Source organism: Lolium rigidum, chromosome 3, assembly GCF_022539505.1.
Source record: "Lolium rigidum isolate FL_2022 chromosome 3, APGP_CSIRO_Lrig_0.1, whole genome shotgun sequence".
NCBI lineage: Eukaryota > Viridiplantae > Streptophyta > Magnoliopsida > Poales > Poaceae > Lolium > Lolium rigidum.
The window spans coordinates 96343942-96371788 of NC_061510.1; the positions used below are offsets into that span (position 1 = coordinate 96343942).

Sequence of the window (27847 nt, forward strand, 5' to 3'; positions counted from 1 at the left end):
TTCAGCAGAACTGTTCTGGTGTCTCGTTTTTGTGCAGAAATCCAACTTTCGGGAAAATCCTCGGAATTTATGCGAAAGGTCCTATTTTCCCGGAATGCGACGGAGCCGAAGGGCAAGCCAGGTGGGGGCCCGAGGGCCCCACACACTAGGCCGGCGCGGCCCAGGAGGGGCCCGCGCGGCCCTAGTGTGTGGCGGCCTCGGCTGGCCCCCGACGCCCTCTTTCGGACTACTTATTGCCTTCGACCTAAAAACGCACGGGGAGAAGTCGAAGTCGCCGTAAACCCTCCGAATGCCGCCACATCGCGAAACTCCGTCTCGGGAGCCGAAGTCTCCGTTCGGCACTCCGCCGGGACGGGGAATTGGAGGAGATCATCGCCACCATCACCACCGACGCCTCTCCATCGACCAGCCATGTTTCCCCCATCCATGTGTGAGTAATTCCCCCGCTGTAGGCTGAAGGGGATGGTAGGGATTGGATGAGATTGGTCATGTAATAGTATAAGATTGTTAGGGCATAGTGCCTAGTGTCCGTAATTGGTACTTTGATGATATTGTTGCAACTTGTTATGCTTAATGCTTGTCACTAGGGCCCGAGTGCCATGATCTTTGATCTGAACATGTTATTACTTCATCATGATATTCATTGTTTATGGTCTTACCTGCAAGTTGTATACACATGTCGCTGTCCGGAACCAATGGTCCCGAAGTGACAGAAATCGGGACAACCGGAGGGGATGGTAGTGATGTGAGGATTACATGTGTTCACGGAGTGTTAATGCTTTGCTCCGGTACTCTATTAAAAGGAGTACCTTAATATCCAGTAGATTCCCTTGAGGCCCGGCTGCCACCGGCTGGTAGGACAAAAGATGTTGTGCAAGTTTATCATTGCGAGCACGTACGACTATAATTGGAACACATGCCTATTGATTGCTTTGTACTTAGACACCGTTTTATTATTATCTGCAAATGCCCTGCTTGATTGTTACATGAGTTTCTCTCATCCATGCAACGCCCGTTATCCGTCCCCGTGCCTACGGTATTTTAATCCTGCTCGTTTACTATAATCACTACCGCTGCCTCTGTTACTCTGCTGTCGTTATTTCACTATCGCTATCGCTATAAAGCTGTTACTACCGATAAACTCTTGCGAGCAAGTCTCGTTTCCGAGTGCAGCTGAATTGACAACTCCGTTGTTAAGGCTTTCAAGTATTCTTTGTCTCCCCTTGTGTCGAATCAATAAATTGGGTTTTACTACCCGCAAAGACTCGCTGCGATCCCCTATACTTGTGGGTTATCAAGATCGTTTTCTGGCGCCGTTGCTGGGGAGCATAGCTTTATTTGGAAGTTCACTTGGATTGATATTGTTCGCTGCAAATTCTCCATCATGGGTAAACCTCGCGATCCTAAAGTCGCCATATTACCATCCACTACAAGAAAAGGTACAACTCTGAGTACCTCTGCTGCTCTTGATTCACCATCCGTGATTGATAAACTTGTTTCACCGCCACATGCTTCACATGCTCGGTACTTCGCTGAATCTGAAAATTCTTATAATATTGATGATGCTTCGCTGTGCTTGATGATAGTGGTTCATTGGGATCTTTTCTAGATGCTACAATTGCTAGGTCTAGACAAATTGAAAATACTTGAAACTCCTAATGCTACTACACTCGTTAATTCACTCGAACTTGATTATTCTAGTGATGATCCTTATGAAGATTATGTGGAGCTTAATGATGATTTTATTAATAGATGCAATGCTACTGCTGATGCAAGCAAAATTAAAAAGTTTCTCACACAATATACTTGTTAGACATAAGTTATCTCCTGATCCTAAATTTGCCACATCTCCTATATGCATTAAGGATAAAGATTATGATTTTTTTCTTGATCTATCTCATATAGCTATTGTAGAGAAAGCACCCTTTTGTGGTACTGAAAAAGAAAGTGTTGTAGAACACATGATTGAACTTTCTTCTATGAGTAGCTTGTTTTCTGATGATGTCAAGATGCGTACTTATTTTGTCGCTAAATTTTTTCCTTTCTCATTAAAGGATGATGCTAAAACTTGGTATAATAATTTGCCTCCTGGTTCTATTAAAAGTCCAACTGATTTGCGTGATGTTTTCTTTCGAAAATACTTTCCTGCTAGTGCTCAACATGTCGCTTACGTGAAAATTTATAGATTTGACCAGGGAGATGAAGAGAAATTGCCCGAGGCTTGGGCAAGATTTTGTTCTCTTATCGAGCTCGACCTGGACATGATTTAGAAAAGAATGATCTACTTGATATATTTTATAGTGGACTAACCATTGAGTCTAGGGCATATTTGGATAGTTGTGCTGGTTGTGTTTTCAGGAAAAGAACTCCGGACGAAGTCGAAGAATTATTGGCTAAAATAGGCCGGAATCATGATGATTGGACTACGCCCGAACCAATTCCAACGCCAATATTGAAGAAGAGGGGTTTAATTAAATTGAATGATGAAGATATGAGGGAAGCCAAGAAGTCTCTCAAGGAGAAAGGTATTAAATCTGAAGATGTGAAGAATCTACCTCCCATAGAAGATATATGTGAGATAATTCCCCCTACATCCATGATTGAGGTAAACTCCCTTCATCGCTTTACTAGGGAAGATATTCCGTATTCAAAACCTCCTGCGCAATGCTTAGATGAGTTTGATAATTATATTGTTAAGCAAGAAAATTTTAATATGAGAATAGAGAATCACTTAATGGAAAATTCTCGAGCTATTGGTGAATTGCATGGTATTGTAGAGAGAACCTCCAATGATGTTAAGATGCTTGTTAAACATTTTCAAATGGTTCAAACTCAAATTGATCAGCTTACTAAAGTGCAAAATGACTTATTAAAAAATAATTCTAAAGAGAAACATGCTTATGAAGTAACAACTAGAGGTGGTGTCTCTACCCAGGATCCTCTATATCCTGAAGGGCATCCCAAAAGAATTGAACAAGATTATCAACGAACTGAAACTAGTGCTCCATCTAAGAAAAAGAAAAAGAAACATAAAACTGTTGTGGAATCCTCTGAGCCTGTTAATGATCCTAATAGTATTTCTATTTCTATGCTCGAAACCGAAAGTGGTAATGAACATGATAAAGATAATGATAAGAATGATGCTTCGATAAAGAAGAGGTTGAAGAAGAACCCGAAAAGCATGCTAAAAATAAGAAGTATACTAAAGAAGATTTTATTGCTAAGAAACATGGTAATGAAAGGGAACCTTGGGTGCAAAAGCAAATGCCTTTTCCTGCTAAGAAATTAAAATCAAAGGAAGAAGAACACTATAATAAATTCTGTGATTGGATGAAACCTTTATTCTTGCAAATCCCTTTGATCGATGCTATTAAATTGCCTCCTTATTCAAAGTATATGAAAGATATTGTTACTAACAAAAGGAAAATTCCTAATGAGGAGATTTCCACTATGCTTGCTAATTACTCTTTCAATGGCAAAGTTCCAAAGAAGTTGGGCGACCCGGTATACCTACTATTCCTTGTTCTATTAAGAATAATTATGTTAGAACTCGCTCTATGTGATTTGGGAGCGGGTGTTAGTGTTATGCCTTTCTCTCTTTATAAGAGACTTTATTTAGATAAGTTGATACCGACTGATATATCTTTGCAAATGGCTGATAAATCTACTCGCTATTCCCGTTGGTATATGTGAGGATGTTCCTGTTCAAGTTACTAATAACTCGCTTGATATTAACCGATTTTGTTGTGTTGGAAATGCTCGAAGATGATAATATGTCTATTATTCTTGGGAGACCTTTTCTTAACACCGCAGGGGCTGTTATTGATTGCAATAAAGGAAAAGTTACTTTCAATGTTGATGACAAGGAGCATACCATCTATTTCCCCAAGAGGATTGATAAAGTATGTGGAGTTAATACTATTTCTAATGTGAGAACTATCAAAGTTGGAACTATCGATTGTCCTATATATGAGCCTAAAGAAGAATATCAAACTCTTGTGATTGGATCCATATCAATACAATTCAAGGTAACATGATTGATTTGAGATTTATTTCTTCTTATGCTATGTAAAATTTATTTGGTGGCAAGACTTGATCAACCTTGTTAACAAATTCATTTTATATGCATAGAGGAACTAAACAACATTTCTTTCCTTCTCCACTTACTTTACTTGCTGTAGCACTACTTATTTTGCAAGATGCTTTAGTTGTTTAGAGGTTTGCAAATCTTTTTCTGCCCAGTAATAATAAATTTAATACCCAAAAATGTTCATGGGCACCATGGGATTGATCTCCACTTAGGCCAAAAACCTAAGCTTGGGGGGAGGTATACCGGCATCACTCATTCTTTGCATATTATGGTTGCTGGATACTTGTACATACTTGTTTAGTTTTTTTGAGTGGTTTTCTAATGAGAGGAAGATGATATTTGGGGAGGTGCTGCCTGAAAACAGATTCTGGACTGTCACTAGAAAAATTCGTGCGCACAGCCAGAACGTTATTTTGAGCTGACAATTTTTGTGCATGTTCCCCAGGTTGTTATCTAACTTTCATTAGTTGAACACTTTTCGAGCTGAGTAACGTAAGATTTTTGTAAAAATCGATTTCTGTACTGCTGTCAAGTTTTGGCAGATTTCTGCAATCTTGCTTTTCTGTGTTTCTTTTAGTTTTCGTTTTCTTATTCGTACTTTGTTTCTTTCCTAAAACACCAAAAGACCAAAAATATTTCTGTTGTTTCTCTTCACCACTTGTTTATTTTAGTTTCTTGCTTTTATCCTGCTTTATTTGCTATCCTTGGTTTGCTATAAGAAAATCCAAAAAGATTTTGCTTTGTTTGCTTGTTTCCTTTTGTTCTTGCTTCCAAATTCGAAAACACCAAAAATATTTGCTGTTCTTCTTTGGTTTTGTAAAGTTCTTTATGAGTTAAATGGTCTTCGGTGGCTGGAGCGTGGTTTTCATTCCATATTATTCAAGCTACACAAGTGAAAAGGCAATAATGACGATCTACGACAATCCGATTGTGGTGAGAGGCTGGTATGAACTCTATTTGTTTTCATTTTTGTACATATACTCATCCATGTGAGCATGCTTGGTTGGTTCATGTGATTATGACAGTTACTGCTCTCTTGATTGCCGCTTCCTAGTCTATTGCTAGCCTTCACTTGTACTGAGCGGGAACGCTGCTCGTGCCTCCAAACACATGAAAACCAAGTTGTTCCAAAGTGTCCACCAATAAATACCTATGCATGGCATTTCAAACCATTCCAAGTAAATTCCCATGCGCTACCTTTAAACCTTCAAAATGCTTCTCAATTTGTGTTAATGTTTCATAGCTCATGAGGAAGTATGTGGTGTTTATCTTTCAACCTTGTCATTTACTCTTGACGGACTTTCATATGGACTAGTGGCACATCCGCTTATCCAATAATTTTGCAAAAGGAGCCGGCAACGGGGTTCCCAGCCCCAAATTAATTAACCTTCATAAATTTATAAATAGACACTCCTCCATGGTATGTGATTGTTGGTTGGCACCCGAGGATTCGGTTAGCCATGGCTTGAGAAAGCAAAGGTGGGGAGGAGTGTCATCTAAATAAAACTAAAATAAAAAGGCACTCCTTCATGGTATGAGATTGTTGGCAGGCACCCGAAGATTCGGTTAGCCATGGTTTGTGAAAGCAAGGTTGGAAGGAGTGCCACCCAAAAATAAAGTTTCATGGGAGCCGCTCTTCAAAGTCTGGTTGACGAGGTAGTTAGTGTACCCATTACCATTCGTTGACAACAACAAACACCTCTCAAAATAATCTTACTCCTGTTTTAAAAATGAAAAACTCTAGCGCATGTTAATCCCTGCTTCCCTCTGCGAAGGGTCAATCTTTTACTTTTACATTGAGTCTCCATCCTTTCTTTGAGCACTTTCTTGAGAGCACAACTGTCATTCTTAGTATAATATGCTTGTCCCAAAATATGATTAATTGTGGTATAACTTTGATGCTTTTATCTTTGACAATCACTATTTCTAGTCTTTCTATGAACTTCAGTGGTGCCTGAGCATTTATGTTTTGCTGATCAAATATGGGCAAGCGAGATACCACTCTATCATACTCTTTTATGAACATTGCAATCCTGCTTATATACATGATTCATGATGCTTATTATTAATTGTTGATACTTTTCCATGATTGACATAGCTATTAGATGATCTTATTTGCATGTATCTTATTATGAACTGCCTAAGTGTTAGCCATAGCATGAGAATATTTACATCATATGAACAAATGTGTTCGTGAAAGTTCTTTTATCGCTCAGTTGTTAACTGAATTGCTTGAGGACAAGCAATAAGCTAAGCTTGGGGGAGTTGATACATCCAAAACGTATCTACTTTCCCGAACACTTTTGCTATTGTTTTGCCTCTAATTTGTGTATTTTGGATGCAACTAACACGGACTAACGCCGTTTTCAGCAGAACCGTTCCGGTGTCTCGTTTTTGTGCGTAAATCCAACTTTCAGGAAAATCCTCGGAATTTATGCGAAAGGTCCTATTTTCCCAGAATACTGACGGAGCCAGAAGGGCAAGCCAGGTGGGGGCCCGAGGGCCCCACACACTAGGCCGGCGCGGCCCAGGAGGGGCCCGCGCGGCCCTAGTGTGTGGCGGCCTCGGCTGGCCCCCGACGCCCTCTTTCGGACTACTTATTGCCTTCGACCTAAAAACGCACGGGGAGAAGTCGAAGTCACCAGAAACCCTCCAGAATGCCGCCACATCGCGAAACTCCGTCTCGGGAGCCAGAAGTCTCCGTTCTGGCACTCCGCCGGGACGGGGAATTGGAGGAGATCATCGCCACCATCACCACCGACGCCTCTCCATCGACCAGCCATGTTTCCCCCATCCATGTGTGAGTAATTCCCCCGCTGTAGGCTGAAGGGGATGGTAGGGATTGGATGAGATTGGTCATGTAATAGTATAAGATTGTTAGGGCATAGTGCCTAGTGTCCGTAATTGGTACTTTGATGATATTGTTGCAACTTGTTATGCTTAATGCTTGTCACTAGGGCCCGAGTGCCATGATCTCAGATCTGAACATGTTATTACTTCATCATGATATTCATTGTTTATGGTCTTACCCGCAAGTTGTATACACATGTCGCTGTCCGGAACCAATGGCCCCGAAGTGACGAAATCGGGACAACCGGAGGGGATGGTAGTGATGTGAGGATTACATGTGTTCACGGAGTGTTAATGCTTTGCTCCGGTACTCTATTAAAAGGAGTACCTTAATATCCGATGAGATTCCCTTGAGGCCCGGCTGCCACCGGCTGGTAGGACAAAAGATGTTGTGCAAGTTTCTCATTGCGAGCACGTACGACTATAATTGGAACACATGCCTATTGATTGCTTTGTACTTAGACATCGTTTTATTATTATCTCGCAAATGCCCCGCTTGATTGTTACATGAGTTTCTCTCATCCATGCAACGCCCGTTATCCGTCCCCGTGCCTACGGTATTTTAATCCTGCTGTTTACTATAATCACTACCGCTCGTCTCTGTTACTCGCTGCTGTTATTTCACTACTCGCTATCGCTATAAAGCCGTTACTACTCGATAAACTCTTGCGAGCAAGTCTGTTTCCAGTGCAGCTGAATTGACAACTCCGTTGTTAAGGCTTTCAAGTATTCTTTGTCTCCCCTTGTGTCGAATCAATAAATTGGGTTTTACTACCCGCGAAGACTGCTGCGATCCCCTATACTTGTGGGTTATCAATGGCGTCCCCAGGAGCATGGTTATCGCACAACAAGCAACTTAATAAGAGATAAAGTGCATAAGTACATATTCAATACCACAATAGTTTTTAAGGCTATTTTGTCCCATGAGCTATATATTGCAAAGGCGAATGATGGAAATTTAAAGGTAGCACTCAAGCAATTTACTTTGGAATGGCGGAGAAATACCATGTAGTAGGTAGGTATGGTTGACACAAATGGCATAGTGGTTGGCTCAAGGATTTTGGATGCATGAGAAGTATTCCCTCTCGATACAAGGTTTAGGCTAGCAAGGTTATTTGAAACAAATACAAGGATGAACCGGTGCAGCAAAACTCACATAAAAGACATATTGTAAACATTATAAGACTCTACACCGTCTTCCTTGTTGTTCAAAACTCAATACTAGAAATTATCTAGACTTTAGAGAGACCAAATATGCAAACCAAATTTTAGCAAGCTCTATGTATTTCTTCATTAATGGGTGCAAATTATATGATGCAAGAGCTTAAACATGAGCACAACAATTGCCAAGTATCAAATTATTCAAGACATTTTAGAATTACTACATGTAGCATTTCCCGATTCCAACCATATAACAATTTAACGAAGAAGATTCAACCTTCGCCATGAATACTATGAGTAAAGCCTAAGGACATATTTGTCCATATGCAACAATGGAGCGTGTCTCTCTCCCACACAATGAATGCTAGGATCCATTTTATTCAAACAAAAACAAAAACAAAAACAAACCGACGCTCCAAGCAAAACACATAAGATGTGATGGAATAAAAATATAGTTTCAGGGGGGAACTCGATAATGTTGTCGATGAAGAAGGGGATGCCTTGGGCATCCCCAAGCTTAGACGCTTGAGTCTTCTTAAAATATGCGAGGGTGAACCACCGGGGCATCCCCAAGCTTAGAGCTTTCACTCTCCTTGATCATATTGCATCATTTCCCTCTCTTGATCCTTGAAAACTTCCTCCACACCAAACTCAAAACAACTCATTAGAGGGTTAGTGCACAATAAAAATTTACATGTTCAGAGGTGACATAATCATTCTTAACACTTCGGACATTGCACAAAGCTACTTGGACATTAATGGATCAAAGAAATTCATCGAACATAGCAAAAGAGGCAATGCGAAATAAAAGGCAGAATCTGTCAAAAACGAACAGTTCGTAAAGACGAATTTTAAAGTGGCACCAGACTTGCTCAAATGAAAATGCCCAAATTGAATGAAAGTTGCGTACGTATCTGAGGATCACTCACGTAAATTGGCATAATTTTCTGAGTTACCTACAGAGAATTAGGCCCAGATTCGTGACAGCAAAGAAATGCGTTTACTGCGCGATAATCCAAATCTAGTATGAACCTTACTATCAACGACTTTACTTGGCACAACAATGCACAAAACTAAGATAAGGAGAGGTTGCTACAGTAGTAAACAACTTCCAAGACTCAAATATAAAATAAAGGTACTGTAGTAAAAACATGGGTTGTCTCCCATAAGCGCTTTTCTTTAACGCCTTTCAGCGAGGCGCAGAAAGTGTGTATCAAGTGTTATCAAGAGATGAAGCATCGACACTCTTACCAGGGGTGTTGGGAGTTTTATCAATTTTAGGCCTATAATAATTCTTTGGTTTAGGCACCTTAGAGACATACATGAATTTTTGCTCTTTACCCACATAAGCTTTCTCCTTATATTTAAGAGAAGAAAAAGTTGAACCCAAGGTTCCCATAGCTTTTTCAAGTTCGCCAATCCTATTGATTTGATTATCATGGACAACACAAGTTCCTAGGACACTAATTCTTTCATCAATTCCTCCTAAGGATTTATCAAGTTCATCAATTTTATCAAGTAACATTTCCAATTTAGTTTCAACACTTGGAAAGTTCTTCTCTATTGTTTCCAATTTTTTCATAACATTCTCAAGAGAGATTTCAATTTTAGTTTCATTAACAGGTGGTATCCCAACTAGACTCTCAATGATGCAACTAGCTTCTAAAGCAGGAGTACCTAGGAAATTACCCCCCGAAAGAGTATCAAAAACATACCTATTCCAACTAGATATACCAACATAAAAGTTCCTAAGTAGGATAATAGTGGAGTGTTTCTTAGTGCACCTATGATGAGCATCACTAATTCTATACCAAGCATCTTTAAAACTTTCTCCACCTTGTTGTTTAAACGAACGAACTTCAACTTCAGGATTACTCATTTTAGCAGTAGTAAATAAAGCAAACTAGATAAAGTAAATGCAAGTAACTAATTTTTTTTTTTGTGTTTTTGATATGGAGAACAAGACAGTGAATAAAGTAAAGCTAGCAACTAATTTTTTTGTGTTTTGATATAATGCAGCAAACAAAGTAGTAAATAAAGTAAAACAAGACAAAAACAAAGTAAAGAGATTGGATTGTGGAGACTCCCCTTGCAGCGTGTCTTGATCTCCCCGGCAACGGCGCCAGAAAATGTGCTTGATGCGTGCAATTAACACACGTCCGTTGGGAACCCCAAGAGGAAGGTGTGATGCAGACAGTAGCAAGTTTCCCTCAGAAAGAAACCAAGGTTTATCGAACCAGGAGGAGCCAAGAAGCACGTTAAAGGTTGATGGCGGCGAAGTACAGTGCGGCGCAACACCAGGGATTCCGGCGCCAACGTGGAACCTGCACAACACAACCAAAGTACTTTGCCCCAACGAAACAGTGAGGTTTTCAATCTCACCGGCTTGCTGTAACAAATGATTAGATGTATAGTGTGGATGATGATTGTTTGCAGAAAATAGTAAAGAACAAATATTGCAGTAGATTGTATTCGATGTAAAGAATAGGACCGGGGTCCACAGTTCACTAGAGGTGTCTCTCCCATAAGATAAATAGCATGTTGGGTGAACAAATTACAGTCGGGCAATTGACAAATAGAGAGGGCATGACAATGCACATACATGATATGATAAGTATAGTGAAATTTAATTTGGGCATTACGACAAAGTACATAGACCGCTATCCAGCATGCATCTATGCCTAAAAAGTCCACCTTTAGGTTATCATCCGAACCCCTTCCAGTATTAAGTTGTAAACAACAGACAATTGCATTAAGTATGGTGTGTAATGTAATCAATAACTACATCCTCAGACATAGCATCAATGTTTTATCCCTAGAAGCAACAGCACATCCACAACCTTAGAACTTTCTGTCACTGTCCCAGATTTAATGGAGGCATGAAACCACTATCGAGCATAAATACTCCCTCTTGGAGTTAAGAGTAAAAACTTGGTCAGAGCCTCTACTAATAACGGAGAGCATGCAAGATCATAAACAACACATAGGTAATAGATTGATAATCAACATAACATAGTATTCTCTATCCATCGGATCCCGACAAACACAACATATAGCATTACGGATAGATGATCTTGATCATGTTAGGCAGCTCACAAGATCCAACAATGAAGCACATAAGGAGAAGACGACCATCTAGCTACTGCTATGGACCCATAGTCCAGGGGTGAACTACTCACTCATCACTCCGGAGGCGACCATGGCGGTGAAGAGTCCTCCGGGAGATGATTCCCCTCTCCGGCAGGGTGCCGGAGGCGATCACCTGAATCCCCCGAGATGGGATTGGCGGCGGCGGCGTCTCAGTAAGGTTTTCCGTATTGTGGCTCTCGGTACTGGGGGTTTCGCGACGGAGGCTTTAAGTAGGCGGAAGGGCAGGTCGGGGGGCCACACGAGGGCCCCACACACCAGGGCCGCGCGGCCAAGGCTCGGGCCGCGCCGCCCTGTTGTGGCGGCGCCTCGTGGCCCCACTTCGTCTCTCCCTCGGACTTCCGGAAGCTTCGTGCAAAAATAGGACCACGGGCGTTGATTTCGTCCAATTCCGAGAATATTTCCTTTGTAGGATTTACGAAACCAAAAACAGCGAAAACGACAAGCGGCTCTTCGGCATCTCGTTAATAGGTTAGTGCCGGAAAATGCATAAATATGACATAAAGTATGCATAAAACATGTAGATATCATCAATAATGTGGCATGGAACATAAGAAATTATCGATACATCGGAGACGTATCACTGCTGTACGCATCACACCTTCCTCTTGGGGTTCCCAACGGACGTGTGCTTCACGCGTTATCAATGGTTCATAAGAGACCACATACCACGGTACGAGTAAAGAGTACTTGTCAGGAGACGAGGTTGAACGAGGTATAGAGATACCGATGATCAAACCTCGGACAAGTAAAATATCGCGTGACAGAGGGAATCGGTATCGTATGTAAATGGTTCATTCGATCACTAAGTCATCGTTGAATATGTGGGAGCCATTATGGATCTCCGGATCCCGCTATTGGTTATTGGTCGGAGAGAAGTCTCAACCATGTCTGCATAGTTCGCGAACCGTAGGGTGACACACTTAAGGTTTGATGTCGTTTAAGTAGATATGGAATATGGAATGGAGTTCGAAGTTTTGTTCGGAGTCTCGGATTGGATCCAGGACATCACGAGGAGTTCCGGAATGGTCCGAAGAATAAGATTCATATTTAGGAAGTCACTTTCCAAGTTTGGAAATGATCCAGTGCATTTATGGAAGGTTCTAGAAGGTTCTAGAAAAGTCCGGAAGAAATCACCATGGAAAGTGGAGTCCCGGAGGGACTCCACCTTGCATGGCCGGCCAACCCTAAGGGGGAGGAGTCCCAGGTGGACTCCCCAATGGTGGCCGGCCAACCCCCCCCAAGGAAGGGGTGGGAGTCCCACCTTGAGTAGGATTCCCCCCTTGGGTAGGTTTTGTCCCAATGGAAGGTTTTGGTTTCGGGTCTTATTCGAAGACTTGGATACAAACACTTGGGGATTTCCACCTATATAATGAGGAGGAGAGGGAGGGGGCTGCCCACTCTTGGCCGCACCACCTAGGGCCCCCCATGGCCGGCGCCCTACCCTCTCTCTCTCCCCAAACCCTAGCGCCCCTCCTCCACATACTACTCCCGCAGCGCATAGGCGAAGCCCTGCCGAAGTTCTCCACCACCACCGCCACCACGCCGTCGTGCTGCCGGGATTCCGAGGAGGATCTACTACTTCCGCTGCCCGCTGGAACGGGGAGGATGACGTCGTCTTCATCAACACCGTACGTGTGACCGAGTACGGAGGTGCTGCCCGATTGTGGCACCGTCAAGATCTTCTACGCGCTTTTGCAAGCGGTCAAGATCTTCTACGCGCTTTTGCAAGCGGCAAGTGATCGACTACAGCAACAACGAGATCTAATCTCGTAGGCTTTGGAAATCTTCGAGGGTTAGTCTCATGTTCTTCTCGTTGCTACCGTCTACTAGATTAGATCTTGGCTTGTGTTTTCGTTCTTGCGGTAGGAATTTTTTTATTTTCTATGCTACGAATCCCATCAGTGGTATCAGAGCCGTGTCTATGCATAGATTGGTTGCACGAGTAGAACACAATTGTTTTGTGGGCGTTGATGCTTTGTTGTCTTTAGTTCGTGTACTTTGCATCTTGCGGCATGGTGGGATGAAGCGGCCTGGGCTAACTTTACATGACCGCGTTCATGACACTTGCTCCACGTTCGACATGCAACTTGTATTGCATAAGTGGCTTTGCGGGCGACAACACATGGTCTTCATCAGCATCGACGTCACGTTTGCGAAAATATTCGAGTTACCAGAACAATATATGGCAAGAAATATAAAATCTGGAGCCTATGTCCAGCTGCAAGCACCCGACCATATGCTCGGGGGCTACTCTTATCAGCAGTATAGATTATACTGCTGATAAGACAAGGTAAATGATGAAAAAATATAGAGTTGGTTAATAGTAAAGTTGAGCCTACAACCAAGTGCAAACACTCGACTGTAATCTCGGGGGCTACTACCATCGGGAGCGCTGGTCGCGCACCCGATGAAACTTGATAATAATAGAAAGCAAGATAGCAAAGCAATACAGAATGGAACCGAAGAATTTCGGTTGTGGGCATACATCTTCGAGTTTCATGAAACTCTTCATGTACTCCCATCGAGAGCCAAGATATTATTTGGTGAATACATCAACTCGAATAAATGGAGTATTCCATCAGCCGAACAAAGACACTTGATAATATATTCTCAGAGCGCGTTCGTTGCGATAAAAACTCTCAATGTCGTGACTCGTGAAAGAGTCACGAATGTAAGACCCTAGGATCCATCCTGTGTGGCATGACATCGCACCTGAATGCGCTCTCCCACTTTATCCACATCAACAGATGTGAAGAAAAATCCAGGTGGACGCGTTGGGTACTCGATAAAATAGCTGGAATTCAGTTGTCGGTAACTCCTCAAGCGGCACGTACTGAGTTACACCAGTATCCCAGGTTCGAGTCCAGGGACTTGAACTTGAAGTAGGTTTATGTGGATTTGCCACAAGAGAAATTAACCGGTACCTGATCCGTCAGATGAACCAGCCTCGTTTACCATTATCCCTGTACAATATAGACATTAAGTAAGAATTGAACATAACTCGAAAGTATTATCAAACAAATGAAAGATGGAGATTTTCCCGACTCTACGACTCGAGTAAAATCTCGGGAGCTACTGACATAGGTATGCCTAAGGAGCAAAAGGCCCATGGACTCGAAGTTTCGGAAGCCCGGAAGGATGAAGCTGTTCGGATTAGGAAAGTAGAGTTATTGTAGGAAAATTGTAATCAATATAGGAAAAGGCCCAGTGCGGCCCGATAACTTGTACTTGTGCGACACGGTAAATAACCAATTGTCTCTTTGTAATTTGAAGTCAAATATTCACTTATGTTCTATTATTATTTGAATTCAAATTGTATTTCTATTTCCGTAATAATTTGAACATTCATTTTTGAGTTCATTCAACTTCAAATTTCAAATTTGAATATAAATTCAAATTCACCTCCCTTTCAAAACCCTAATTTCAACAGAGGTCATGTCAAAATTTATCGCACTCTCGAAACCCTAGATCCTAATGGCAACAAGAGAGAAACTTCGATCCCCCTTAGGTTTTATGCAATTAAGCGCGGAAATTTTTCCAGTTTTGCGATGCAATGCACATCCATTTTATAAATCTACCCCGCAATCGTGTGAAAACCTGGTGGAGCGTTACAATATGCCTTAGGTACAAGATTACCATTAAACTCGCCCATGGTAAAAAAGACCTTTATCAGATAATTTTTACAATTCAAATGTGTTATTAGATAATTTTAAAAACTACCAGCTTATATATGAAGCATATGCATGACAGACAACGATCAGGTGATATCCATGCCAAACAAATATGTCAATTTTAAAGTATGGAACCTATTATAGCCTTTGATAAATTAAAGTATACTATTCCCTCCAATCTATAATAAATGTAGTTGTTTTAGTTCAATTAACAACGACACTTATTACGGATCAGAGGGAGTACTCCGTAGTATATTTTGGAATGGATATTGACATGTCCTATTTAGGAGCTCGTGATAACATAATGAAGATATGATTATCGCATGTGTGTTGATTTAGGAATGAGGTTCAACTCTGTGATTATAAGTGTTCATCTACTAATTTGCATGCTGGCAAAAGAAGTTATCAAACTAACATTAGTTCAAGAATCTACCAAGTTCTTTCGCAAAAAAAAGAATTTTCCAAGAAAAAACCCATTTTCCCTTAATTTAGATTAACAGAGCTATCATAAACATAAAACTCATATGCAGAAATATCATATAAAAAATATTACTTTGGTGTCCAATGCAACAATGAACTTATTTTTTGTGCACAACATATGATCTCTGGCATCAAGTTGCTGGCGCGGGATTTCTCTTCGGTCTCCTTCTACCATGTGAAGCGGGTTCTAAATGAAGCGGCGCATATCTTAGCTAAATCGTGTGCCAGTGTAAACTCTAGTTGTGTTTTTAATTCTGTTCTGGAGTGCATCCGGGAAACTCTTTATCTTGATGTTGTTTGATCAATAAAGTGCCGTTTTCTGTCACACAAAAAAAGAAACAAAAAAGCTTGTTAATATTCTTCATGAACAGCCAAAAAAACCTTTGCCAGCACCTAAAAAGAACTGGATCCACCGCCAAAATCCACACAAATTTCGTCCTTCATGATAGTCATACACAAGGCGGACCATGTGTCAGCCTCCTCCACCCGTCGATCCGCGACCTCTGCCTCTGCCACGTCCCCAGCCCTCCTCTCCAGATGCAAATCCGTAAGCTCACCCAGCAAAAATATCCTCCTCATCTCTCTCCACTTTCTCCGCCCCCAGAAGCAACTCCAGCCCCAGCCGACCCCGGAACTCCCCCCAAATTTCCCTTCTCTCCCCCGCCGACGTCCCCAACCTCGCCAACTCCGGCCAGATCGGCGGCCCTCCCGAGCTCGCGCAGCCCCGCCGCACCCCGCCTCCCTCCCCAGCCGCCCCGCACCGCCGCCCGCCCCAAACCCTAGCCATTCCGCACCGCGAGGTATCCGCTCCCTGTACCTCTAGTGTTAACACTTTTCGTTTCGGGGTGGCAACCTGTGTAAATGCGCGGGTCAGCCCCGGCCATGGGGGAGGGTTCCGGGCGGGCTGGCCCATCCCGCGCCACCACCCGGTCGCAAAACCCTAGCCACGAGGACGAGGCAGCCGCCGCGGCCGCCCGCCGGGTCAAGGACGAGATCGCCGACGATCTCAACGCCGACCCCGCGGAGGACGACGACGAAGAGGAGGGCTCCGACGAGGCCCCCCTCAACTCCAACTCCGACGGCGGCGGCGACGCCGGAGCGGACGAGGGCTTCGCGCCGCGCACGCTGGAGGAGGCGCTGGTGCCGCGGGTGGGCACGGTGTTCGACTCCGTCGACGAGGCCTTCGCGCTCTACAAGGCCTACGCCTTCCGGGCGGGCTTCCACGCCGTGCGCCGCACCTGCCACAACTACGAGGGCGTCCGCTACCGCTCCACCTTCGCCTGCACCCAGGCCGGCAGGCCCCGCGACGCCGCTTCCCCCTCGGAACCCCGCTACCCGCTCTGCAGCAAGCGCGGCAGTGACAAGCGGCCCCGGCGCGCCGCAGCCGAGAAGACCGGATGCAAGGCGACGATGATCATGCGCGACAAGCGGGTGGACGACAAGTGGAAGGTGGAGTTCGTTGACCTGGAGCACAACCACCCCTGCGCGCCTGACATGGTCAGGTTCCTCAAGGCCTACCGGGAGTTGCCGGAGTCGGCCAAGAGGAAGGCCAGGATCACCGATGAGATGGACGAGATGGTGGAGAAGTCGCTGAGCGAGATCGCCGAGACCAGGAAGTTCCCCACTCGCCCCAAGCGGAGCGTCAGTGCCGGCGGGCTGAGGTCCAGCAAACCTGACAATATCGCGCAGCGGTTCGGGGAGGATGACCTTGTTGCGGTGAAGAGGTTCGTTGAGACCATGCAGGAGAAGAAGCCGAACTTCATTCACAGCTGGGATCTTGATCAGGACAGCCGCCTGAGGAACTTCTTCTGGGCAGACACGAGGTCTCAGGCGCAGTACCGCTACTTTGGCGATGTCGTGACGCTTGATGTGATGTACTTGCAGCACTCCCGTGGCAGCCTCCCTCTGGTCACACTCCTTGGGGTGAACAACCATGGCCATCTCGTGCTGCTTGGCTGCGGTCTGCTCTCCAAGGACAGTAAAGAGAACTATGTTTGGTTGCTGAAGAGGTGGCTGAGCTGCATGAATGGCAAGCCGCCAGAGGCGATTACGACCAGCTATTCGGATGCCGTGGCGGAGGCTGTGGCTGAGGTGTTGCCAGGTACGAGGCACCGTTTCTGCTTTTGGCATATCTTGAGGAAGCTCCAAGAAAATGTGGGACGTACGCAAGAGAAAGAGACATTGTCTTTGAGATTCAAGGAGGTTGTTTATGACACGGTCACTCTTACCGACTTCGAGAAAGAGTGGGATACCATGGTTGAGCATTACAAGCTCAAGGATAATGAATGGTTCTCCACACTGTACAGCTGCCGGAAGCAGTGGGCTCCTGGTTTTGTCAATCATTCGTTCTGGGCTGGCACATCTGCTATCAGGAAGGTCGAAAAGCCAGATCCATACTTTGATGGTGTCGTGACAGCTAAAACTACCTTGCCAGTTTTCCTCGAGCAATATGAGGCCACGCTCAAAGGCAAGCTGGAGAGGGAAGCATATGATGATCTGCGCTCATATTATTCTAGGCTCACTTTGCTCTCAGGATTGCCATTTGAGGAGCAGCTGGTGGAACTCTACACAGTACCCATGTTTCAGGCATTCCAAGATGAGATCAAGCAATTGATGCATGTGATCTGTAAAGAGGTGGACAGGAGTGGGAATTCAGTCACCTACATGGCCAGTGAGTTAATACAGGGCAAGAAGATTGACTTTACGGTTGTCTACAACAATTCTGACAAGGATGTTTGGTGCATTTGTCGCTCCTTTCCATCACGGGGCATTCTTTGCAGCCATGCTCTGTCTGTTCTGAAGCAAGAGAATGTGTTGATGCTGCCATCAAAGTACATCCTCGACCGCTGGAGGAAGGATTTCAGAATACTTCCCATGCCTGCAAACTCTGATTCTGCAAGAGATTTGAGCATTTTTGATGATCTCTATGTGCGTGGCCATGAATGTTTAGAAGATGTTATCGACATTGGGGCTAGAGAGCCTGAGTTAAAGGAGTTTGTGTTGTCAGTCATGAGAGAAGCAAAGGACAAACTAGTTAGGCCTGTCCAGACCCAGCAAGGTGATCAGCGGGTTGATGTAAATATGTCGGTAACTGGTCAGCCTGCTGATAGAATAGTTGATGAGAACATGACATCAAACACCACATCTGTCATTCATGGGGACAGAAGGGTTGATGCAAATATGACCTTAAACACAAGAGCCCTGGTTCATGAGGATAATCTGACATCAAACACTACATCCCTGATTCACGGGGACAGAAGAGTCGATATGGAAATGCAAACACCCCACCTTATCCACAGAGAGGGAAGACTTGACATGAACATGGCATCTCCTCACTTGATGCAGAGGGATAGAAGAGTTGACATAAACATGGCGGTGCCTCACCTGATACAGGGGGACAGAAGAGTCGACAGGAACCTGGGGTCACCACACTTTATACAAAGTGACAGAAGAGTTGATATGAACATGGCATCGCCACACCTGATACACAGGGACGTGAGAGTTGATATGAACATGGCATCGCCACACCTGATACACGGCGACAGAAGAGTCGATATGAACATGGCATCACCTCACCTGATACAGGGTGACACCAGAGTGGATATGAACATGGTATCCACTGCTCAGGATGACGGGATGCACACTTTCGATTTGATGAACGTAAACCTCGAGAGTGGCTCTTTGCCAATGACTGCAACAGATTTCATGCAAATGCATCAGCACCCAGCAGTTTACAATCCCAAACAACTTCTCAATATGAGAGATCAGGTGATGGACTCAAATAAGAGACCCAATGTGGAAACCAATACTTATTTTATGGGAGGTGGAATGCATGTGGGGTAGTTTGATTGTCTACAGCTGTAACATTTTATGTACGGAGAGGAGATGACCTTATTGTATGTTGATACGTACGTTCTTAGAGCAGGCAGTGCAACTAATCACCTAGTTTGTACTAATTGCAGATCAATCATTGACTGCTGGGCTGGTAGCTCTCTTGTACCGTTCTTTCTGTTTGGAGTTGTAGCTAGCTACTTGGATGGCATTGTTCTGTGCATATTGTTGATAGATAGTAATAATCTTTGCCATGTATTTTTTGGAAGCGTGATTTCTCTAGCTGTGCCGCTTAGATACATGTTCTGGCTTGAGATGCATTGCATTGTGTGCCTTGTGTAATCTCACATGTATCATCTATTTGTGCTGACACCTTACCCAGACATACAATGCATGAATCAAGTCTAATTGTTCTGACTGCAAGTTGCTAAACTATTCCACAAGCTTTGGTGCAGGCTAACTGATTTGGCTCTTATTCATTGTAGTGTGCATCTCCTGGGACACAATTCGTTGTTGATAGTGAGGAAATCAAAATATTTCTTGTAGATTTGTTGCTTGAAGTGTAAGCTTGTTATTCATCTTGGTTAAGCTAGAGCTATCTTTTAATGGCAGAAGCTTCACATCCCCACATCCAGTGTTTGGCATGTTAACTTTGATCTTTATGTTTCATTGGTAAGACATTTTTTTCCAACTGGGCTACCCCTTTCCATTAAATTGCTTAACGGAAATGTCATGTTCTTACAAACAAACAAATGAGTAGAAAAAAGGGGAAAGGTAAGCTGGTTGGATAGAAAGATCAAAGCCTGTGGTATTTGCTTTGCTTGATTCAAACTCTGTAACTCTGATGATTAGTTAGATCAGTGTGCATTGCATATTTCTTGAGTATATGCATATATATTGGCTCCCTGGGAGCTCTTATAAGTTATAATTCTTTTGTAACTTCTATGGTCAAACTTGCTGCCTCTTCTCTGTTCTTGCATCATTGCAATTTGAAACATGATGTAGGTGGATCTCCGTCAATCCATGAAATAGTCTGTACACATCTGACAGATCAGGAAGACCGGGACTACAGAGTCGCTTTTGAGTGTTGAAGAGAAATGCTGCAAGAAAAACCATGATGCCAGCAAACATCATGTTGGTCTGAAGAGTTTCAAACTAAATGTTGTCTGCACAGTTTCAGGTGACTCTGGTCGCACATGAGCTCTGTATTTAGCAGGAGAGTCGGTTTGACGAACCTTTACATTCAACAGACAGAGATATGCTTGTGTTGATTGAATTATCTCTAAAATTGTAAAAGAATACATTGTAAAAATATATAGAATTGTCATGCTAACAAGTACAACTCACTCCAAGCATACAATTTAATGGCTTGCTCTGCTCCAATAGATTTGGGATTATTTTATTCCATTTGACCAGCATTTCTGGAACAATTATTCTTTCTTGCCTGCTTGTCTACACAGAGGAGGATTTTGGTTTCACCCCCTCAATCTGCTTTTACCTCCTACTAACAATTTTTTTTTCTTAAGGTCAAGAGCATGCAGCTTCGACCGCAAGGCTTTTTGTGACTCCTGTACATGGATCTCCAAAGTATTTAGCTGACACTGGCACACTGCAACTGCTCACCCCAACGCATGCCTGCGGAGTTTCCCGCAACATTGTCAGTATCTTGCAAGAAAAACACTACAAATGACATGGTAATTGTGAAAGTGGGACAGATTGGAGTTACCTCCCGAGCAACCGCTAGAGCTTGAGAGCTGCTGCATTCACCATGGTTGTAATTCCCACAGGTGCCACTTGGTGTCCCGAAGCTTGCGAACTTGATACTGCTGATGACCTGGCCTGCTTTGGGGCACTCCAGACGAAGTGCTGGCCCAGACCTCTGCAGCTTCTGCTGGGGAGAGATCCAGCTATCGATTTGGTCAGGATGATCCTCGGACACGTGTGCACATACGCTTGCTGTCTGCTTAGTCGTGAAGGATATCTTGCTTGGGTCACCACCAAACTGCTCGAAAAGGACTAGATCATTGCTGCCTGGTTGGAGAAACGAGCGGGGTACATGATACCTGTTTAACAAGGTACGAAATTCAATTAGTCATTCAATTCTAACAATTCATATGTTCCTTCTTTCTTGCACCAAGAGGAAAGCCTAGTAGATTTTCAGTGTTATGGTGGTCACAAATTCAATGCTAAAATTGTCTGACCTTAATTTTAAGTACGATAGCTGTTGTGAACACCTAAATGGTACTCCCTCTGATCTGTATTAATTGTCTATAATATATATGTATCTAGACACATTTTAGTTCTAGATACATCCATACTAGCGACAAATAATATGAATCGGAGGGAGTACATTTATTTGGAAGAGTGCTTAAACCTTTTTAAGATGAGTCTACGTCAATATGTTTTTTTGTGTGATGAGTCTTATGTCAACATATAGAACATTAGAATAGGCTCTTCCTGAAGGTAACAAAATACGTTGTGGATTTTGTTGGAGAGGATTCTTACAAAGTTTGTGATGGTTGCCCACATTTCTTCAAGCATTTGCTTGAAGTATAAGGTCCTCTGTAGTTGCATGAATTGACGCAGCCGCTTTGCGGCGCGAGATTTGTTGGCCAGTAGCGACCAATGCTCTGCCCGTTCACCCAAGCCTCACCTTTTCCCATTCCCGTGAAGTCTATGGCAACAGGATCATCGCCTGCAGGAGCTGTAAATTTGGTCTGCATTTTGGGCATTGCAGTTAGTGAGTTGATTCGCAGGGTAAAAATTCAAGTAAACAGACGAGCCACATAAATAGAATGTTCATCTCTAGGCTACTGACTTCATAATCATACTACATGTACTCAAATGACAAAGCTAGCACAGTTCCTGGGTCAGGATCATACTGACCTTGTACCAGATCAATGGTTGATTAGTTGGGTAAGCGTTATCGGAAGCCCATTCTGGAGAGGCCTCTGAAGGATTATACAGATGCAAGTCCTCCCCTTTGAGTCCAATCTGGAGTCACAAATATTTGGATAAGGAAAAAATGACAATACTGTTACTATGCTATGGTTGACCCATACTAATTATTAAGGAATTTCAAAACATTATTTTTCTAGTACTGGTTAAAATTAGCAGATTAATGTGTACACACCTGGTATGTCCAATCTGTAGAAGATAGATCCAGCGCACCTTTTGGTCCACTCAGCTTTACTGGACCAGTAATTCCAGCACCAACCAGGTCAAAGAATGCACCATAGTTCTGAAGTAACATGGGAGTTGAGGAAGAATGTTAGTAACTTGGTATTAGATGTGGTTTTACTTTTTTTTAATACCCACATCAAAATTTCAAAGTAAAATTGGACAGCAAAATGAAGTAGAGTGGAGACTGACTTACCGTGAGGCCAACTGTTGTGCTGAGAAGATCTATTTTATTTTTCCCAGGTACAAGTGTAACTGGTGTTGTCAATGAGATCAAGGAGCTGCTAGCACTACCCTTGCCGCTGCCTGGTAATATTTGAAGACTCGCATTTCAGTACGCATGAAAGAGCGATATTGATAATTAACATGACGATCCAAATGTCGTACAAATGAGTATGCATTGTTATCTTATGCATTACCTGCCAATTTGCCATTGATGTAGACCTGAACAACATGCCCAAGTGAGTTGACAAGAAGATTGGACTGACTACCATTCAGATAGGGCTCACCACCATTAACGATGACGCTGCACAAAGTAGAAATTTGTGAGTAAATTTGTCACTGCCAGTTTGCTGGTTACCATGTGCACAATTACAGCTAAATGTAAAACCCTGTACCTTGTTGAGTACCACAGGAAGTCGCTGGCATCTGCCGTGGTATTTATCTGGTCCATCAGTCCAGGTTTTGTCACGACATTTTCCTTTGTGATACCAACGGGTTCTATGGCGTAGCTCCAGCCAGACGAAGCGAGTTCCGCTTCGATTGACGAATCGTCAGACGCTTGAGTGCTGGAAGCCATGTTTATCATTTGTGTAGATGTCACTTGAGAATTGATCTGAGAACAGTAACAACGTGTATGAGGATCAGATCCAGTGTTAATGTTCTTTGCACCTTTGTCTTAAGCAAGGAATGCACATACCTGAGCAGTGTTAAGCACCACATTCTTGCAGTCAGGAAGGATGCTGACAGACCACGCAGGGAGTTTATATGCCTTGCCGTTGAAGGTGACAGTTTTGTCAGATTGGTCGTCGATATTGGCGAGGAATGCCGCACATACCGAACCAGTCTTGTATACATGCGCCTGAAGACAGAGGAATGCAGATATAATCAATTCATCATTAAGCCTAACCAAACAGATCACAAAGGTGCATATTACTCCTGGACAAGATTTGCTACATTTACGCTTTGCAACTTTGATTGATTCATCTTTTTTTTCTTCTTTAGGTAAAAGTTGCTTTTGGAAAAGCAGATCACATACCTCAGCATTTTGACCAAGGGACATGTATGATGGATCAGTTGCTATGAGTGCAGGTTCACACATCTTTATTGCCTTGTGCACATCCCTGAGGTGACCCCACTTCGGCTGTCTTACTAGACCTGAATCACACATTGCCAAAAGGAAACAAAATTACTCAAACATGACCAACGCCAATGATCCCCAGGTTTGTTCAGTTTTTCAGTGGGAAAGTGCGTGCGCTCGCTCCATGATGTCCTGAACATTTGCAAGTGCAATACTGCGGTGCAGAACTAGGGCGTGCCTCGGGTGTGCGTGGATGTGGTCAGTTTTAGTAGCAGAGACTTAGCTGCTCAAGAAGAAAGGGTTCTCACCGTACTCGTCGATCGGAGCGTCATAGTCGTAGCTCGTGGCGATGAATGGCCCTCCGGAGCTCCGGCCGAAGTTGGTCCCTCCGTGGTACTGCCGACAGATACAAGACCCAGAGTTAAGCAGGCAAGAGATAGGAAGTGCAGAGTCAGCTCGCGTCATGCGCATCATCATTGTAGCAGTACCATGTAGTAGTTCTGCATTGTGCCGCCGCGCTGGTAGAATCTCGCGACGGCGAAGGCGAGGTCCTCGGTGGGGCGGTACGGCACGCCGCCGCCGAAGGAGAGGAACCATCCGCTCCAGTTCTCGGTCCACAGCGTGGGCTTGCTGTTGGAGTTGGGCTTGTACGCGTCGCAGTAGAACCCGTTGCATGTGTCGATCTGCAAGCGTTACGTTTCACACTTCAGCTCACGAATGAGTGATGATCTCAGAATCGTCGATTATATCTGAAGGAAAAGGAATGGTGAAGTGTGGCTACGATTGGGTCCGGCGCGTCGGTCTGCTGGCACATGACCCACGGCACGCCGGTGTCGAGCGCGACGGCCATCCCGGCCGCCCACCGGATGTAGGGCTTCGCTGCTGCGCCGTAGTTGACGGCGACGTTTCCGTACTCGTTCTCGATCTGTGACAGGATGATCGGCCCGCCCTGCGACGCGTACAGCCCCGCCCCCTTCATTGTGGCCACCACCTTCTCCGTGAACCGCTGCATCTCCGTCTGCAGAAACACACCACCCAGGCACTGAATCATTCGCTCACTCGTTGATCGATCAAGCTGCATTGCTCTTCTGGTGGGTCCCGTACCTTGAAAGGCTCGTTGTCGGTGCGGAACTTGATCCCCGGGATGAAGTGCAGCCATAGCGGGAAGCCTCTGCAGGTTCCAACATCACAACGCAGCATCAGTTCGGCCGGGTTCATACTGACGAAACTGAAAAGGAAATACAGAGTGAGAGGGCTATCAGGTCAGGAGGTTTTACCCGTAGTTCCACTCGGCGCAGACGTAGGGGCCGATCCTGAGGTGCACGTAGAGGCCGGCGTCGGCGGCGGCCTTGATGAACCTCACCAGGTCATTCCTGCCCTCGAAGTCGTACTGTTGCAGTTCTTACCCGTCAGAGTTATGACTTACTGATTTTGGACATAATGCAATCGTTGAAATAAGGATTGCTGCACATTTTTTAAGATAAATTGTTGCGAGTTTGAAGTTCATGATGGCTAGTACTAGGTGAGAAGCAAAGAGGTAGCTTGGTGGTGAGTGAGTGAGTGAGAAGAATAAAGCGCAGAGTGCAGGGGAAGCAAGCACCGCCCTTTCACACATGAAGACCAGCTGGACGAGATGATGAGAAAAAGAAAAGAAACTAGAGAATAGTATCAGGGTTATGGCCGGTATGGAGCGGAGAACGTGCCTGTCCCCGGACGGGCTCGTGGACGTCCCAGAAGACGTAGGTCTCGACGATGTCCAGGCCGCCGTCCTTGGCCTTCTGCATCAGCCCCGGCCACATCTGCAAGCAAACAGCCAGTCATGGCGACGTCAGTGTCAGCTCGGCCGGACGCCAAGAGGAACACAACAGAGGGAGAGGCTGGGCTCGACCGATAGCAAAAGCAGAGTGCAAAGGAGGAGAGCACGTACGTCGGGGGTGCTCCGCGGGTAGTGGATGGAGCCGGAGACGAGCACGCGGCGCACGCCGTCGATGACGATCGCGCGGTGGTCGTACGTCACGTTGGTCGCCGCCGACGGCCCCGCCAGCAACAGGCAGAGCGCCGCGGCGAGGAGCAAGGCCGCCGCAGCCAGCTGCGCGCCGACTGCCGCCATTGCTTCTTTGTTGCCGCCCCCCGGAAGGATCACGAACAGGAGCTAGCAGCTACGACGGCAGCGTAGCTTCCTTCCGGGATTATGGGCTGTTCTAGTGAAGCTGGCGCGGCCACCGCACTAGCGGTAGTGGAGTGAGGACGACGAGCAGGAGTTGGAGTTGCTCGGTGGGGGGCGGTGAGGAAAAAGAAGAGAGAAAATTGAGGTAGCTAGCTAGCTCGGTGCCTCGGTGTGTGGCTCCGTGGCTTCCCGGGCGGAACGGGGCTGAATGGAGCAGAGAAGGCACGCTAGTTTATACCCCGCTACCTCGCGCGCGATCACACAGACGGAAATAAAACACCTCGCTATCTCCCTTTGGTTTCTTGCGGTGGTAGTGGTGGACTGGTGTCTGGTGGTGCCGTGCCCCTCCTCCTCCTCTGCCACGGCGATTAAAAAGGTTTTTGCGCGCGCGGCAATGGGGTGGGTGGTTGTGGATTTTTCTCCTGGCCTTCTTCTCCCCCTGTCCCGGCGTACGGTTTGCTCTGCTGCTACTTGCAAGCAACGCCAACAATGGCGGCGACCCGCATCCGTGCCGTGCGTGCGGGTTGCGATCGCGATGGAAACGATACGATGAACTGGATCGGGATCGGAGGGAGAATAATTGGAGAGATCGACGTACGGGAGGAAGAGGAAGAACTTACTCCTGCTGCTAACAGTAGTTAATGGTGGTGGCGTGATGGTTCGGTGGTACACACGGCATGGATGAATGGGGGTGGGCCGTGGGAGGAGTAATGCCCCCGCACACACATCTTCCTTCCTTTGCTCTGCTTCTTTGTTTCATTCTTCTGAAAAATAATTACGGAGTACATCTACTATAGTATCTTGATTGCTTAATTAGTTAATTTACTGGCCGTACATCCACTTCCAAGTGATCTTGGCATTGCCCTCGCGGAAACTAGTAAAGAGAAAATGGATAAAAAAGAAGCCGGGTTGCTACTACTACTTGGCACCAGCCACACCGACAGACAGGGGTCGTGTGCCGTGACCGGCCGGCGTTGTCGCTTCTCCATCTAGTGTTACTAGCCTATACCACTAGTACCACCACGTCTGCTGCCGGGTCGACACCGGCGTTGTCGCTTCCCACCGCCTCCGCCGGCGCGCGTAGCTTAGCTACTGATGCATACGTATGATGATATGCCGCACTAGCTACCGGCGTCGTGGACTGCGTATTTAGCAAAGGGTGCTGCATCGACCTTCTTATCTTGTTGGCCTTGTTGGGGAGGGGGAAATGAAAGTGGCGGCGCTTAATTTGCATGGAGCGGTGGAAGATGGGATTCCCAACGCGTCAGCTTAGAGCAACTCTACCAGGCACCTCTTAACTTTGAAAACATAAAAATACGTTTAAAGCTAGTCGATTTTACGGATTGAAATTGTGTCGCGCAGATCAGATACCTCGAACGGTATTTTGAAAAGAAAGGCATCCGCGGGAGAAGATCGGTCACATTCATAGAAGTTCATACATATTCAACATACATGTAGCAGTTAAGTACATAAACATTGCAACATTGCACGAAATTAAACCCTAATTCTACGGAAAATCGTCGCCGCAGAACCCTGATTCTACGAAAATGCGGCTCCAGGATGCTCACCAGAGACTACGGGCGTGGCAGAGTTTAGGGTTTGAGGGTTACTCCTCGTCGGATGCGAGGTCGACGAAGTTCATCAGCCGCTCCTTCTTGCCTTCCCGCTGCTCTGCGGCGAACGCCTCGCTAAGGAAGACCGTGTTTACCATCTCGGCGTTGCACTTCCGCTTGTCCTAGGCGGCCACGGTACGGAGCGAGTGCACGAGGAGGCGGAACGTCACCTCCTCCATCTTCTCCGGCGCGGCATAGTCCTCGTAGCACAGTGAGCTCCCGGACTCCTTGTCGCTGTCGCGCGGGTCCACGTCGTTGGGCTCCATATGCACCGAGAGCGGTAGGGGCGCACGCCTCGCGGGGCTGTGCGATCTAGACACGAAGGCGTTATTCGCCTCCCGACGGTTGAACGCG

At 45.1% G+C, this 27847-nt stretch overlaps 2 protein-coding genes across 3 annotated transcripts; one reads left to right on the forward strand and one right to left on the reverse strand.

Annotated features, from left to right (window-relative positions):
* The first annotated feature begins 16738 nt into the window (after positions 1-16738).
* On the forward strand, positions 16739-19484 carry LOC124701976 (protein FAR1-RELATED SEQUENCE 6-like). The gene has a single exon (XM_047234077.1). It carries the CDS (start codon positions 16813-16815, stop codon positions 19243-19245), a length of 2433 nt encoding a protein of 810 aa, XP_047090033.1. The 5' UTR covers positions 16739-16812; the 3' UTR covers positions 19246-19484.
* A 930-nt stretch (positions 19485-20414) lies between these two features.
* On the reverse strand, positions 20415-26102 carry LOC124701975 (beta-galactosidase 6-like). 2 transcript variants are annotated; one of them, XM_047234076.1, is made up of 17 exons: positions 25641-26100; positions 25417-25512; positions 24991-25103; positions 24818-24884; positions 24495-24731; positions 24202-24396; positions 24022-24109; positions 23672-23790; positions 23333-23494; positions 23031-23248; positions 22833-22939; positions 22610-22719; positions 22367-22474; positions 22120-22227; positions 21739-21950; positions 20960-21296; positions 20415-20868 (listed from the first exon to the last, which is right to left on the reverse strand). In XM_047234076.1, the coding sequence occupies exons 1-17, from the start codon at positions 25821-25823 to the stop codon at positions 20761-20763; spliced, it is 2568 nt and encodes an 855-aa protein (XP_047090032.1). In that variant the 5' UTR covers positions 25824-26100; the 3' UTR covers positions 20415-20760. The 2 variants fall into 2 exon arrangements, 1 of the variants encoding a protein (XP_047090032.1); XR_007002289.1 differs by lacking the exons at positions 20415-20868; positions 20960-21296 and adding an exon at positions 21338-21616 and having other exon boundaries at positions 21652-21950; positions 25641-26102.
* Positions 26103-27847: the final 1745 nt, after the last annotated feature.

What these genes read in the sequence shown, in the direction of transcription:
- LOC124701976 (XM_047234077.1), top strand. Translation starts at nt 16,813, where the DNA reads ATGATCATGCGCGACAAGCGGGTGGACGACAAGTGGAAGGTGGAGTTC.
- LOC124701975 (XM_047234076.1), bottom strand. Translation starts at nt 25,823, where the DNA reads ATGGCGGCAGTCGGCGCGCAGCTGGCTGCGGCGGCCTTGCTCCTCGCC. An exon ending in ACCCGCGGAGCACCCCCGAC is followed by an intron (nt 25,513 to 25,640) that starts GTACGTGCTCTC and finishes GTTTGCTTGCAG; the next exon opens with ATGTGGCCGGGGCTGATGCA. An exon ending in AACCATTGATCTGGTACAAG is followed by an intron (nt 21,951 to 22,119) that starts GTCAGTATGATC and finishes CCCAAAATGCAG; the next exon opens with ACCAAATTTACAGCTCCTGC.